At 47.3% G+C, this 12751-nt stretch overlaps 1 protein-coding gene across 7 annotated transcripts in view; it reads left to right on the top strand.

Annotated features, from left to right (window-relative positions):
• The window catches only part of AP3S2 (adaptor related protein complex 3 subunit sigma 2), a 42729-nt gene extending 31820 nt beyond the window's left edge, over positions 1-10909 (top strand). For 4 of the 7 annotated variants that reach the window (XM_068990889.1, XM_068990887.1, XM_068990892.1 and 1 more), the window contains 2 exons: positions 7011-7118; positions 8715-10909. In XM_068990889.1, coding sequence (XP_068846990.1) covers positions 7011-7118; positions 8715-8843 — 237 coding nt within the window. In that variant the 3' untranslated portion in view covers positions 8844-10909. Of the gene's footprint in view, positions 1-7010; positions 7119-8666 lie in introns of all 7 variants that reach the window. The other 3 variants (XM_068990891.1, XM_068990890.1, XM_068990886.1) reach the window with 2 other exon arrangements.
• Positions 10910-12751: the final 1842 nt, after the last annotated feature.

Here is a 12751-nt window from a genome sequence, read left to right as displayed (position 1 = left end):
GCATGAAGAATAGTGGAAGGTAGTGAGGGTTAGGATTAGCAGTTCTCAGCAGAGTCAGAAGCACCATAAGCCCTTGTTCCCATTAAAGAAGTGCTTTCTTTCCATCAGGAAATCCCAGCAGGTTAGACAGTCATTTAACTCTCCTTCAACACCTCCCAGGGCTGTTTTCCCCTTTCTGTGCATTTTCACAGTGCAACTGCTTACCAAGCCTTTGTTGGCACAGAACTTCTGATTCAGGTCCTTCAGAACCGAAGAGTCACACCTTCCAGGAGTCCCAAAGCTATACCTAAGCACTAGTGAATGCTCAGCCTGCACCAGATTTGTTCTTCTTATTTTCTGTATCAGTAAACTGGGTCACAGGAAAACTTCTGAGAGAGCCCAGGGTACAAACTTACATTCTGGTCAGGACCTTCATCTTTCCTCTGGGGAATGAGATGGGGAAGGCCTCAAACAGTTAGCTTATACTGACAGAAAAGAATAGAGGGGCCCACACTGGATGCCCGGTGGGGCCAGTTAGAGAAGCAGGTACCTCCTCTGGAGAGAGGGTGATGTGACAGCTTCCTGGAAAAGAAAGATGGGAGACAGATGTCCCCCTGTGGGGGGAGGGGGAGGGAAATGGTCTTAATAGCAGGTTAGATTGCTTTTCAGAGCTGTACACCTCTTGACTTGAAGTCATTCCTGCGTTCTGACTGTTGTGAGGGGACTCTTGAAGACCTTTGCGTCTGCTTTCCTCTCTTCTTGTGCCCCCTCCCTGATGCAGGCTTTGGGTTTCTTCTTGCTCCACCTCCCTTTGTTGGTTTGCTCCTTTAGCTCTCAGTGTTCTCTGAGCTTTTACCTACATTGCTGCTGGCATCCTCAGGTTCAGTCCATCAGTCAGCTCGTGTCGTTTGTCAGAACCATTCTTTGTGATTTGTCACCTCTAGTTTTTTAGGTACGTGAGTTTGGTGCTGATTCTCCACTGTCTTCTTTCTCCCCACACTCATGCTTGGCAACCTCCAACTTTCTCAAGGCTCCTCTGTCTCCACTCAGAGAAAGCTCACCCACCTTCCATGGTTCGCTGCAGGTTCAGTAAAAGCAGGTCTTCACCGACTTGTCAGGTTAACCTGGGCAGCTGGTGAGCTAATCCCCCGTGGCTCAACCTCGGTTCATGGACACCACATGAGTCACTGTGGTTACCAAAGGTCAGTTGTGATAGCTCCAGACCTGTTGATGTCAGTTATATTGGTATTGTGGTTAAGTCATTTATCATAATTAATAATATACAGATAAACCATATGTGAGAAAAGAGATTTGTTCTATAAAACTTATCTTGCTTTGGAAAGGCAAGTTACTTAAAAGAGGAATGAAGTTGAATTGGTTTGGACAAGATAACTAAAGGAGACCAGAGCATTAGGACTCCTAAAGTCTAGAATAATTCCATACTTCCTGTTTCCCAGAAATCTGAGTCCTCCCTCTCCTTTAGAGGAACTGGAAATTGTAAATGATACATTATGAGTGAATTGTATACAAGAGAAATTACATAGATGTTGTTTAGTTGCCAAGTCATGTCAGACTCTTTGCAACCCCCATGGACTGTGGCCCACCAGGCTCCCCTGTCCATGGAATTTCCCAGGCAAGAATACTGGAGTGGGTTGCCATTTCCTTCTCCAGAGGGAGCTTCCCAACCCAGAGATTGAACCCATGTTCCCTGCATTGGTAGATGGCTTCTTTACTGCTGAGCTGGCAGGGAAGCCCTCATTGATGTCTAACCGGTAGAAAACATCCCGTAGGCTCTACACCAAAAGTTTTGTGGCTCTCAGAGTAGTGTCTGTAGTAGATGATTGTAGTAGAAGCTTGGACTTTGAGGGAAAAGTCACAGTCAAAGTCAAAAAAACTGTCTTCATTACGTAAGTTGTTGGTTTAAAATGCTCTTCATTGGGGGTAGAGAAATCAGTGTTACTAATCTGCTGCCTCCCTCTCCCCGCCCCCCCCATCTTCCTAATTCTGCTAGCTGTCATTTTTCTGCATTGTCAAAGCATATAGCATTGACATTCTCTTGTCACTCTAACCCCATTTGTCTTAGTCCTACCAGTAAGGATATCCAGTGCTTGCTGCCGGTCTCTCTGCCACGGTTTTTCCAGTCACCTCTTGGTTGGCAGAAGTTTTTTCTTCAAAACAGAGGAATTTCCTATTACCTAGGTGTAAAATTCTTGAGTTACCTTTTCTTTTCTTGGGAATTTTTGTAAATACTGCTTCTTTTTCTGCCAACATTGGATTTTACTGTGGGAATTTTCAAGCTTGTGTCCCTCTTTTAAGTGATTTGATCATTTCACCTGCTTGTGGAAATTGAGAAACCTTACCTTCAAGGTCTGTCTCGGCACTGACTGTTTCGGATCAGTTTTTCCCTGGAATGCAATGTGCGTTTTCGGGAACATCTTGAAAGCATTTTTGCATCATCTTTATGAGCTGAGTCTTTACATCCCTCTTCTGTTCCATGTTACAGGTTTCTTTTACATTATGTTGTATCTCCTTTGCTGTCTTCTGTAACTCATTTTCTCCCTATTGCTGTTAACTCTTCTTTTTGTCTGGTTCCTTTTATATGCTTTTTCAAAATTTCTCTCCTTTTTGCTCCTTCCTGTTTTTTTAGCAGTGTCTCTTCTCCCTTTCCTTCCTTCCAGATTCTTCTTAATTTCTCTGTGTTTTATTTTTTTCTTTCATTTATGTCTTCTCTTCTTGTCTCCCTGTTTCTCCCATATAAGCTCTTACACTTCAGCTTTAGGCTCTTGCTTCATAGTTTCCTTTTTTCAATTCTGTAAAATATGTTGTTGCATTTTGTCTGCTCTATGACAGCATTTTTCTGGCATGTAGTCTTAGTCTGCCCTATGGTTTTCCTGTTTCTCTCCTAATTTGTTTCTTGTTACATCTTTATATAGATCCCATGCAGATTTCATTTTTATAACTTATCTTTAAATAGGTGGGTTTTTCAGGGACCAGCTATTTGCAGGATGCTGTTTAGGGGAAGTACCAAGTCTGTGTTCCAGGCTGACTGCAGTTGTTCTCATGATTTCAGGTTCCAGGTGAGTTTCTTTACTTTAATTTCTACCCAGCCAAAAGAGGTAGACATCTGTGATTTTCCTACCACGCAAAGACTGCCCTCTCTGCTCCACAGAGACCAGCCCTTGGAGGCAAAATAGAGCTCATTTGGATGACTTTTCACTTAGGCCCAACTTCAGGCCCAAGGAAGCGCTTATCTTCCAAAAATCAGGAAACTGTTGGGTCACAGAGGGTGTATCCTTCACCTATAAGAAGCATGTTTTGCAGGCCTTCCTGAGTTCTCCAGCTCCCATGCCCTCTCTCTATAGCATCCTTTCTTTTCAAAAGGAAAGGAGCCCTTGCTTGGGCTCCCTGCTTTTGACAGCTTTTACACCCATTTAGGGGCCTGTTGTTCAGTCACTCAGTTGTGTCCAACTCTTTGCAATCCCATGGACTACAGCACGCCAGGCTTCCCTGTCCTCCACTATCTCCCAGAGTTGGTTCAAACTCATGTCCACTTGGTCGGTGATGCCATCCAACCATCTCATCCTCTGTCATCCCCTTCTCCTTCAGTCTTTCCCAGCATCAGAGTCTTTTCCAATGAGTTGGCTCTTCGTATCAGGTGGCCAAAGTATTGGAGCTTTAACATCAGTCCTTCCAATGAATATTCAGGGTTGATTTCCTTTAGGATTGACTGGTTTGATCTTGCTGTCCAAGGTACTCTCTAGAGTCTTTCCCAGCACCACAATTCAAAAGCATCAATTCTTTGGCACTCAGCCTTCTTTATGGGCCAACTCTCACATCCATGCATGACTACTGGAAAAACCATAGCTTTGACTAAACAGACCTTTGTAGGCAAAGTGATGTCTCTACTTTTTAATTGGGAGCCTGGGATTATGGTTATCTTCAGTTTGTTGAAAATGGAGTTTGCATTTTTGTTTATTTCTCCTTGCACTTGAATACCTTTATGAATAACATTTTAAAATTATGACTTCACAATGCAGTGTTCAAATCAGACTAATGTTTTCTATTAACCAACCACTGGTCCCCTTATATCCTCTGTTAGGCCTTTTACTACACCTTCCCCATAAAGCCTCTCCACCACACTGTCATCCATCTTTCAAGCACTAAAGCCCAAGGAGGATTCTGTTCAGATTTATGAAAAGCCTGTTATTCATTCAACACGCCTACTCCACACTGGGCATTGTTCTAGGCCTTGGGAAGAAAACATGGAAGAATTCCTGCTTTATCTTTGACACACCCAAGACAAGTCCTGAAACAATTCCATGTAGAGTCTTCCTCTATGTTTAGAAGAAGAAAGTAAAAGTCAGTTTGGGATTTTGAGGACGTATGGTGGAAACATGAGCTCTGGAGTCAGACCTAGATTCAGTGATCAGGTCACTAACTATGACCTGCTAAATATGTGAGGTTGGGACAGTTTATTGACTTTCCCATGTATTAGTTTCCACATATCAGTTTATCTCAGGTAGATGTTATAAAGCTAAAATAAGTTACATATAAAGTGCTCAGCACATAGTAGATGCTCAACAAGTACCACTTCCCCCATGAAAAAGGTATTTATTACAAAGAATAAATACCAGGAGTACTGGTATAGAGACCCCTAATTTTTAAATTGTGGTAGCATTTACATAACATAAAGCTTACTGTCTTCATTTTTAAATGTACTGTTCAGTAGTGTTAAATGAGTTCACATTTTTGTGCAGCCCACCTCTAGCGCTCTTTCTCTTGCAAAACTGACACTGTGTACCCGCTGAAGAGCATCCCCATTGCCTCGTCCCCACAGCTCCTGGAAGTCACCATCCTACTTTCTGCCTCTATGATTTTGACCACTAGGTACCTTATATAAATGGAATCATACTGAATTTGTCCTTTTATGTCTGGCTTATCTCACTTAGCATGGTGTCCTCAAGGCTCATCCATGTTGGAGCACGTTGCAAGATTTTCTTGTAATGCTGAGTAATATTCCATTGCCGTGTATATGCCACATTTTGTTTATCCGCTCACTCATTGATTGGGTTGCTTTCTACTTTTGACTATTGTGAGTAATGCTGCTGTGAAGATAGGTGTACACGTCTCTCTTTGAATCTTTTGAGGATAATCCCAGAAGTAATAAGGTAATTCTGTGTTTAATTTCTTAAGGAAACATCATACTGTTTTCTGAAGCCTGTTTCTTGATGGGGAAGTATAAACAGTGTAGTTCCCCAGAGACTAATTTTAAAACCAATCTTGTTTAATGTTTTATAAACTATCTGTATATGAGAGTTTCACTATTAAATCTCCTTTGCATATAGATAATGAAATAGTTCATATTCCGTAAAATATAAGAACACCTCATGTGAGTGTAGACAGAAAAGTGGTTAATAAGCCTTAATTAGTGTAGGGAAACATACTTGTATTTGAATGTAGGCTTTAGTATACTCCCTCAAGGTCAGAAGGACTCTAGTTGCAGCTGTCAGTGTATTTCCGCACTTACTGTGAACAAAACATGGAGAACTGATGGGCCAGTAAACTTCGTATGTCAGAAGTACACAGACACACGGACATGTCTTTTTCCTTGACTCTCCATAGCAAGACTCTCCATACAGTGGAGTATATTGGCCCTCAAATCCTCCGTAGTCTAGTCTAGTCTAGACCAGTGTGGTCTCAACTGAAGACAGTTGTTGCCCCTGCAGACATTTGACCGTACCTGGAGACATTTGTTTTGTCTCAGCTGAAGGGGTGCTCTGGAATCTTGTGGACGGAGACCAGGAGTGCTGCTACACCTGCCGCAGTGCATGGAGCAGCTCCCCTGCCACAGAGAACTCTCCAGTCCCAGGTGGCAGCTTGAGAGACCTGCCTTAGACCCAAACCAGCCCCTCAGCATTGTTCTCAGCCTCTCTCACATGTAAACCTGACATTCCAGCCGGGCCCAGGTGCGCCTCAGACCATACACCAGCTGAAATCTTCCTGCTTCTCTGGTGTCAGGCCCAGCTGCAGGTCTCTCACTGTCTCAGTGAAGCTAGCTGGCCTCTCTGACCACGACTCTCTCCCTTCTTGGACTTCCTGTAGGACTGTCCCACTAATTTGGCACTTGGTTGACCATACAAGGTGGTCTCTTTCCAAAGTTGACTAAAGTGCCTTGAAGGCCATGTTGATATGAACTTGATGTAAAATGTGACATACCAGCCCTTACATAGCCCAGTGGGCACCTCTGACCTGACCCACCTGGGGCTCTATGAAAGCTTTCCTGCATGTGTAGTGTAGAGTTGCTGAATCGGCACAATACTCAGCCATCACCGCAGTCTGAGAACGGTGAGCTGGGTGGAAGGTCCACATGGGAGCCCCGTGACCAGAGAGGTGTTCATGCTGAACCTAGTTTCCTCGCTAAGCTAGAACATATGAAGAGGGTGCCAGAGGATGGGCCTGTTATGAAGCCTGGAGGATAACGTGTTTCACATGGAAATGTATGTAGACAGGAACTGTTCTGTCATAGCTGGGCTAGTTGAATGCCAGTCGGTATTTATAGTGATCAGACTTGTAATGAAAGCCATCATTATTTATTTAGAGCCCAGTGTGTGCCAGGCACCACGTAGGTGCTTTATACAGCTTATCGCATTCAGCCCTTACCACAGTCCTGGAAGGAAGCTGAAGCACCGAAAGGGTCATTTGCCCAAGCTCATTCAGCTCACAAATAGCAGAGCTGAAATTTGCACACAGTCTGACTTCGTGCAGCACCACCCTGCCTTGAGTGTAGCCAGGCCTTCTTGCCACTGGTCCTGAGGGAGAACTGTGTCTTGACACGCTGAAATGTGGGGGAGTCCCCTGTGGCCTCACCGGAGAGGTGGGTGACCCATGGGGCTGAGGCGTTCGTTGCTCATCAGTGCCAGTGTCGTGCCTGGCCTTTCTGCTTCTGCAGGAGAGCCCACGGGGTTTCCTCTGGGGCCACAGCCTCACAACCACAAGGGGCTCTGACCTTCTCACTTCTGCTTCCCCTGCAGGTACACTACATCCTTCAGGAGGTGGTGATGGGTGGGATGGTCCTGGAAACAAACATGAATGAGATTGTGGCTCAGATTGAAGCCCAGAACAGGCTGGAGAAGTCCGAGGTGAGACACTGCTGGATTCTGCCCCGGCTGGTCAGAGAAGACCTGGGAAGAGGGAGGAATGGCTGCTGTGTGGAGTTGGGTTACTGTGGAGCCTTAGGAGTGTTTTCTGCTCCATCCTCTTTTTTTCCCTGAGTCCACTGACACTCATTGGTTTGAAGATTAAACAGGTGAGAATGAGGCTAAAGGTGTGAATGGAAAGCCAGGTGGCACAGGAGGGCAGACAGCTTCTGGCTTGGGGGATTATGTGGGTTGTAATTCCTCCTTTCATAACCACATGTTCCCTGGGGTACCCAGAATCACCTTCTCAGATTCTAGTGTGGTTTCCTAGCTTGTGTGCCTGAGAGTCTGTCTCCCAGCAGCCACTTCTCGTGGCATCTATCAAACCTCAGAATGGCCAGTTTCCAGTTAGCCTGATAAAAAGCTACAGTAGAATTTGGGCTGAGTTTGAAAATAGCTTCCTCCCAGTCCACCCCCTCCTCATGGTGCTGAGTCTGATGCAGATGCTCCCAGTACGTTCTACCCTGTTCCCCTGAGGGGTCTCCATCACCTTTGTCAGCTGTACCAGGGAGCAGAGGTTACCGGCACACACCTTCGCAAGTGGGAGAGCAAGCACAACAAGTTACCTCTGTAGTTATCTGAGCGTCTTTAAGAGCTTCACCGCTTTGTGTATCAGAGCTTGATCTTGCGAAACCAGGGATTCTTTGTGTGAGGACTGGCAGTCCTGCTGAAGAAGCTTTTCCAAACCGCAGCTATTGTGGCAACTAGAGTTCTCTTAGAAATGCAGGCTGGGAAGCTTCCAGGAATAGTGAGTGAGTCAGAGGCCAGAGATTTGGAAACTAGAGGAAACAGAGACTTGCCGGGCAAGGGTGGGGTTGGAGTCAGGATCCGGAAAGTGGTCGAGAAGGAGGAAACGGTTTTGAGAGTGTCCTCGTCAGCTTCTCCCCTTCTCTGCACGCCTGGGCCGCTGGAGGGCTGGGGCTCGCCACGGGCACCTTTCCTCCCCGCGCTGTCTCCAGCCCTTCCGTGTCTGTGTGTGCTCCGCCTCCACTGTGGCCTCCCCCCATCTTGTGGCCACATGTCATTTCCAAAGCCAGCTCTTCTCCATCTCACGTTATTAGTTGGCAAGCTGTTGTCCTAAGCTGTGACATTCCTTTTTCCATTAAGAATGTCCCTGTGACTGCACTCGTCTGTTAAGAGTCTTCAGTCTCTTGAGGAAAGTCTTGTATTTTTGTTTCGTAACCTGAAAAGTGACCCTGATACTGAAGACAACTTGGTTAAACCATGCTGGTTATTTCAGCGGGCGTCTGTTGAGCAGCCCCTTGTGCCAGGCACTGTGGGTGCTGGGGCCAGGAAACTGCACGAGACACAGCACGTGTTCCGGGGTGCAGAGTGTGGGCCCCTTTACTGCGGAACCCACTGACCTAAGAGCTGTGTTGGCCACCTTTGAGGCATAAAGATGGAAAAATCAAAGCTTGTGTTACATGTACTCAGTTTGGACATTTTCTCTCCCTCTTTCACTTGTTTTTTTGTTGTTGTGAAATCATTAAGCAGATGACAGCGAGAGTTTATCACACAGCCACCTTTATATCTCTGCAGGGTGGCCTTTCAGCTGCACCTGCCCGGGCAGTGTCCGCTGTGAAGAACATCAACCTGCCAGAGATGCCCCGGAACATCAACATTGGCGATCTCAACATCAAGGTCCCCAACCTGTCCCAGTTTGTCTGAGGGTGGAGGACAGCTGAACTGAGTCCTTGGAGCCAGCAGAGCCAAGCCAGCCCTGCAGCACAACCCGCTCTACACCCTCAAGGAGTCCAGCCTTGGGCCCTGGCCCCCACTGTCCTGGAGCAGGAAAGAGCCCTGTGTCCACTGCCAGCCTTCTCACATGTGCGGCCTTGCCCATCTCTCGGACACACGGCAACTGCGGATGTGAGGGGCCCTGGCTACCTCAGTGGGGGTCAGGTGCCTAAGTCATACGCCCCCTTTCCCTCCCGTGTGCAGCCACTCCCAGGGATTGGGGACTGTAGTGAGAGCCCTCTCCCCACCTCGATCCCAGAACCCCATCCTGAGGATGTGTGCTGACTCGAGGCTTCAACCTTGAGTTGAAGGCTCCCTGAGATCCTGCAGTGTTGACTGTGATGGCGAGGTGCCGTAGCTGGGAACAGATTGACCCTCTAGATCTGGAAACATGGTGCATGGCAGACAAGGACAGGAGTTTAAGGCGATCCAAAGTGGCCTGCTGGCTCTCCTAGGGTTGGCACACCCAGAATCCTTTGGCACAGCCCAGCCTTCTCACCCCCACCTACGTTCCCCACAGCCACAGTCCCAGCTCTGCTCGCCCAGCTGTGTGTGTGTATAGGACACAGTCCACTTTGTAAGCCTGTTGCTTGCCTGCCTGCACATTTCTGCCCATAGGGAGGGTACTCCCACAGCCAGAGTGGTCCCCGTCAAAGGGGCGGCGCCCCATGTCTGTAGAAGGCAAAGCTGGCATGGGGAACATCTCAGAATTGTGACTGTGCTAGGTTTAAAATACATTCTCCTCCCGAGCAGTAGATGGGTCAGTTGCTGTGTTCTGAATGATGGGTGTTCTCTGGGTGGAAAGCCACTGCAGTCTGCACCAGCTTGTGGAGCATGAGAGCCTGAACCAGGGCCCCTGTTCTGGACCTGGGACACAGGCAGTGTGCTGGCTGAGACCTGTGGCAGCGCAGCATCTTTTCCCCACATTCAGAGGGTCCCTCCCTGAGCTCGCTCTGGGCTTGCCCTGCGCCCTAAGGTGACAGTTCACTAGAGCTCGCTGTGGAAACCCATAAATATTTCCCATGTGGTGAGGGTCTTTGTGCCTGTGGTTGGTCATCTTAGAGATGGAGCTGCTCCTCGGAGCAGTGCCTCTTACCCCTGCACTGCCTCGGGGCCAGGCTCAGGTGCCTTGATGAGCTGCCTTGAGGTTAGGGAGCTCTCTGTGCCACGCTACTAAGTCTCCCAGCCTGGGGACTTCTTGTGCTTGCCGGCTGGTAGCCCAGACTGTTTCCTCAGGCCTCCTGATGTTGTCGCAGAGCCTGTCTGAGATGTGCCCAACAAGACCATGTGTGGAGTCACGTCTTCTCCTGCTTTGAACAGTGCTTCCTGTGGTGGGTGTCCTTTATTCCCTGTAGCCTCTTGACTCAGTCTTTCGGAACCTCTCCAATAACCTCAGAGATGGGCAGTGTTGCTCAGAAGATAGACACTTATGTGGGAAGAGGGAAATGTAGGTAAATATATCTATCCAATGTCAAAGCCTCTGATGTTCTTTTAAAAAGTTTTCTTTTTTTTTAACAGACATTTCAGCCTATTCACATTCCTCTTTCATAATTTGCTTAAAGTGAAGTAGGAACAAAGAAGGAAAATGTTATTTATTTTATACTTTCTGTAAGATAGCATAAGCAAGATCCTTCCACAATCCTTACAACGGACATTATTATCTCTCATTCTGCAGGTCAAGAAAGTAAGACTTGGAGAGGTCAAGTAACTTGCTTTAGGTCACACAGGGCTAAGAGTTGAGACTGACTGCCTAAATCTGTGGTTCATTTTTTTTTTTTTTTCTGCTGCTCAAGATGGCTTCTCCCAATTTTATTTTCTTTCTTATGGATAAGGAAACCTCACAATTTGTAGATAGCTTCTCAGAAGCTGTGATTAAAACAGGTTCAGTTTTCTAAAGCAGCCAGTGAAAGCATGAAAGAGTGTAAGAACTGGAAGGTCCTCCGCGTGCCTGCAGTGAACCGATGAGGAAACCGAAGCCCAGGGTTTCGTGTTGAGGGTCACAAAGCTAGAACCGAGTCTCTTCTCCTCTTTAAAATTTTTATTGGAGTTGATTTACCAAGTTGTGTTAGTTTCAGGTGTACAGTAAAGTGAATCGGCTATGTGTGCACCCACCAAGTTGTTTTTCTTGGTTGCTTTATGGCCCATTGCATTGCTACAGCACAGCCACATGTCCTGGATTTCCTGGGATACTCTTTTAATGTCTCGCCTGCCAGAAACCAGTGATTTCCCCCAAACCATTGACTGGTCTGGAGACTCCCAGCAGTGGAAATTCCAGCCTCATCCCTTGCACTGCCTCTAAAAAATGACTTGAGCCTAGTCTGTGGTTTGGAACACTTGATCCCTTTGGATGAGCCACAGTAATTGTTCATTAACTACTTGAGGTTGCCTGTGAATCAACCTTTCTGGCCTGGTATCAGCAAAGCCATAAACTTTAATAATAAGGAAATCTTTATTGGCCTTTTTTCGGAGAGGGACACAGATATTGCTGCTGAGAGATGTCAGTTGTGAAGAGGGGCCAGGTTTGAATTTGGGGGTCCTTGGCCCTGCGTGGCTCACACTGAGGATCTTCTAAAGTGGTACAGAACACTGGGTTTTCAGTGCTCACTGCCACTAATAAAACTCATATTCTTCCATCATTCAACTTCTAAGTGCCTGGTGAGTGCCAGGCCCAGTTCTAGGCCCCCAAAGATGGAGAGAAAAGAGGATCTGCCCCCTGCAGCTGTCTGCTGAGTGTCTAATGCTCAGGTTGCATCTGACGGGCAGCCTGAATGTGGAGACTGCAGTCAGTGACTGTGTTACGTGGAGTATTTAACAGTCTCTCGTCTCCCAGCCCTAGCTGACCCCACTGTGCCCTGCTGCCCATGCTCTATCTTCAAGCTGCTATCTCAAAAATACCATAGGCCAGGTAGCTTAAAAAACGATGTCTTACAGTTCCGCAGGCTGGTCATGGTCAAGGTGCTGACAGATTTGGCGCCTAGTGTGGACCAACTTCTTGTTTCACAGAAGGCCATATCCTTGCTCTGTCCTCACATGTTGAAGAGAGAGCCCTGGGTTCCATCCCCGTATAAGTGCACCATACCCACCGTCAGGGCGCCCCCTCATGATGTCACCCAAACCTAATCACCTCTCAAAGGCCCCGTCTCCAGATACATTCACATAGGGAACTGAATGTCAGCATACGAATCTGGAGGACAGTGAGATAGATGGCATCACCAACTCGATGGATGTGAATTTGAGCAAACTCCAGGAGATAAAGGACAGGGAAGCCTGGCGTGCTGCGGTCCATGGGGTCACAAAGAGTCAGACGAGACTCAGCGGCTAAACACCACCACCAAGCATTCAGTCCGTGCAGCGTACCTAATGACCCCCTCTTCTGCTAGGCCTGGTCATAGCCCTATGCTTGTCAAAATTGAGGACTCTTAGGATATCTTGAATCTTCTCAAATCCTTGTTACTCAGGCTTCTGCCACTTACAGAGCCAGCCTTTCGTCCCCACCACCTCCACCTCCATGGAGCCAGCCCAGGGAAGCCCTCTCAGCCCAGGGAAGCCCCCTCCGCTTCACCACAGAAGAAAGCAGAGAGTTAGGCTGAAACCAGGCTGCTGGCTAAATCTGTCTTCTGGACCAGTATTTCCTAGGGGATGTCAGTGTGGTTTGTGGGTTTCCAGATAGAATGCAGCAGAGATTGGTGACTTAAGATAAAGGTCAGGAGAGAGTGATAGCCAGGAGAGAGCCTCTCAGGGATGGGCAAGACCTTGGGAGGAGGATGTTGGCTCCTAGCAAACATCCTGGCCTTCAGCTTCCCGAGTCTCCTGCCCTGCCACCAGAAGGGTGTCCATCT

This window comes from Capricornis sumatraensis, chromosome 19 (assembly GCF_032405125.1).
Source record: "Capricornis sumatraensis isolate serow.1 chromosome 19, serow.2, whole genome shotgun sequence".
NCBI lineage: Eukaryota > Metazoa > Chordata > Mammalia > Artiodactyla > Bovidae > Capricornis > Capricornis sumatraensis.
The sequence above is the reverse complement of the archived record's forward strand: the minus strand, read 5'-3'. Positions and strand labels throughout refer to the sequence as shown.